Here is a 1,474-nt window from a genome sequence, read left to right on the forward strand (position 1 = left end):
TGAGAGAATCTCCCACAGGAATAGATACATAAACAGGTAAACTCAAAGAATCCCGAGATATCCCCAAATATGGAGCAAAATAAGAAGACACATATGAATACGTAGAGCCTGGGTCAAATAATACTGATGCATCCTTATGACAGATAGGGACGATACCTGTGATGACCGAATCTGAAGCAACGACCTCTGAACGAGGTGCAAGGGTATAGTACCTGGCCTGCCTCCCCCACTAGGGCAGCCTTGACCTCCCCGACCTCCACCTCAAGCTGGCTGAGGAGGTGGGGTGGCAGCTGGTGCTAGAAGAATGGCCAGAGGACCCGGTGGAGCACGTGGAGGCTGATAAGTCTGTGGAGCTGCACCCCTCCTGGCTGTGGGGCAATCTCTAACCAGGTGACGAGTATCACCACACTCAAAACAACCTCTCGGAGGACACGACGACTGAGACTGATTCGGACCTGGTTTGCTGGACTGGCCGGTAATAGCACCCCGAGTAGGAGGTATACTGGATACTAGCGGTGCATAATAAGGCTCTTGAGGTCTAGGAGGGGCTGGAACACCGTTGGCTGCTGGAAGAGCTGAGTGAAAACGGCGACTCACAAAATCCCTACCATAGCGTGCTGCTGGTGCACGAGCTCCTGAATAATCACCAGTCTCTCGAGACCTCTTGGGCTCTTTCTCCTCTCTGTCCTGGGCGAATATGCCCTCCACTCTCCCGGCAATACTCACTGCCTGCTGATAAGTGATGTCCATCTCCAATTCCCTAACCATACTGGTCCGAATACTGGGGTGGAGTCCCTCAATAAAGCGACGAACCCTCTCTTTAACTGTAGCAACCAGAGACGGTGCATGGCGAGCTAACTCATTAAAACGGATTGCATACTCTGACAAAGTCATAGTACCCTGACGCAACTGCTCAAACTCTGTGCGCCAAGCATCCCTGAGGCTCTGAGGAACATACTCACGCAAGAACATCTCTAAAAACGGAGTCCAAGTGAGTGAGGTTGCCTCGTTCGGACTACTCAGCTCATAGGCACGCCACCACTGATATGTTGCTCCCCTCAGCTAGAAAGCGGTGAAAGAAATCCCACTCGTCTCCACAATGCCCATAGTGCGGAGAATACGATGACACTCCTCAAGAAAACCCAGAGCATCATCTGAAGTTAGTTTGCTGAAAATAGGTGGGTGGTACTTCTTGTACCTCTCAAGTCTGAGTTGCTCTACCTCATAAGCAGCTACCCTAATCTCATGCTGAACCGGAGCCACTGGGGGCATAGGAATATACTCTGGGGCGTGATCAACCTGGACCCTCTGCTTAGGAGTGCGGGCTGCGGGAGTCTGTGCCCCTCCCCCTGCCTGAGATGTAGCGCGAGCTATCGGAAATAGTCCATCCTGAGCCAGAGTGCTGAACATGCTCAAGAACTGAGCTAAAGTCTCCTGGAGGGCTGGAGTAGCAATAGGGATCTCCGGCGCTGGC

At 52.3% G+C, this 1,474-nt stretch overlaps 1 protein-coding gene across 1 annotated transcript; it reads right to left on the reverse strand.

The window, feature by feature from the left end:
- Positions 1–261: 261 nt before the first annotated feature.
- LOC138902144 (uncharacterized) lies at positions 262–972 on the reverse strand. Its single transcript, XM_070189966.1, has one exon. The coding sequence runs from the start codon at positions 970–972 to the stop codon at positions 262–264; it is 711 nt and encodes a 236-aa protein (XP_070046067.1).
- Positions 973–1,474: the final 502 nt, after the last annotated feature.

Source organism: Nicotiana tomentosiformis, chromosome 11 (assembly GCF_000390325.3).
Source record: "Nicotiana tomentosiformis chromosome 11, ASM39032v3, whole genome shotgun sequence".
NCBI classification, from domain to species: Eukaryota; Viridiplantae; Streptophyta; class Magnoliopsida; order Solanales; family Solanaceae; genus Nicotiana; species Nicotiana tomentosiformis.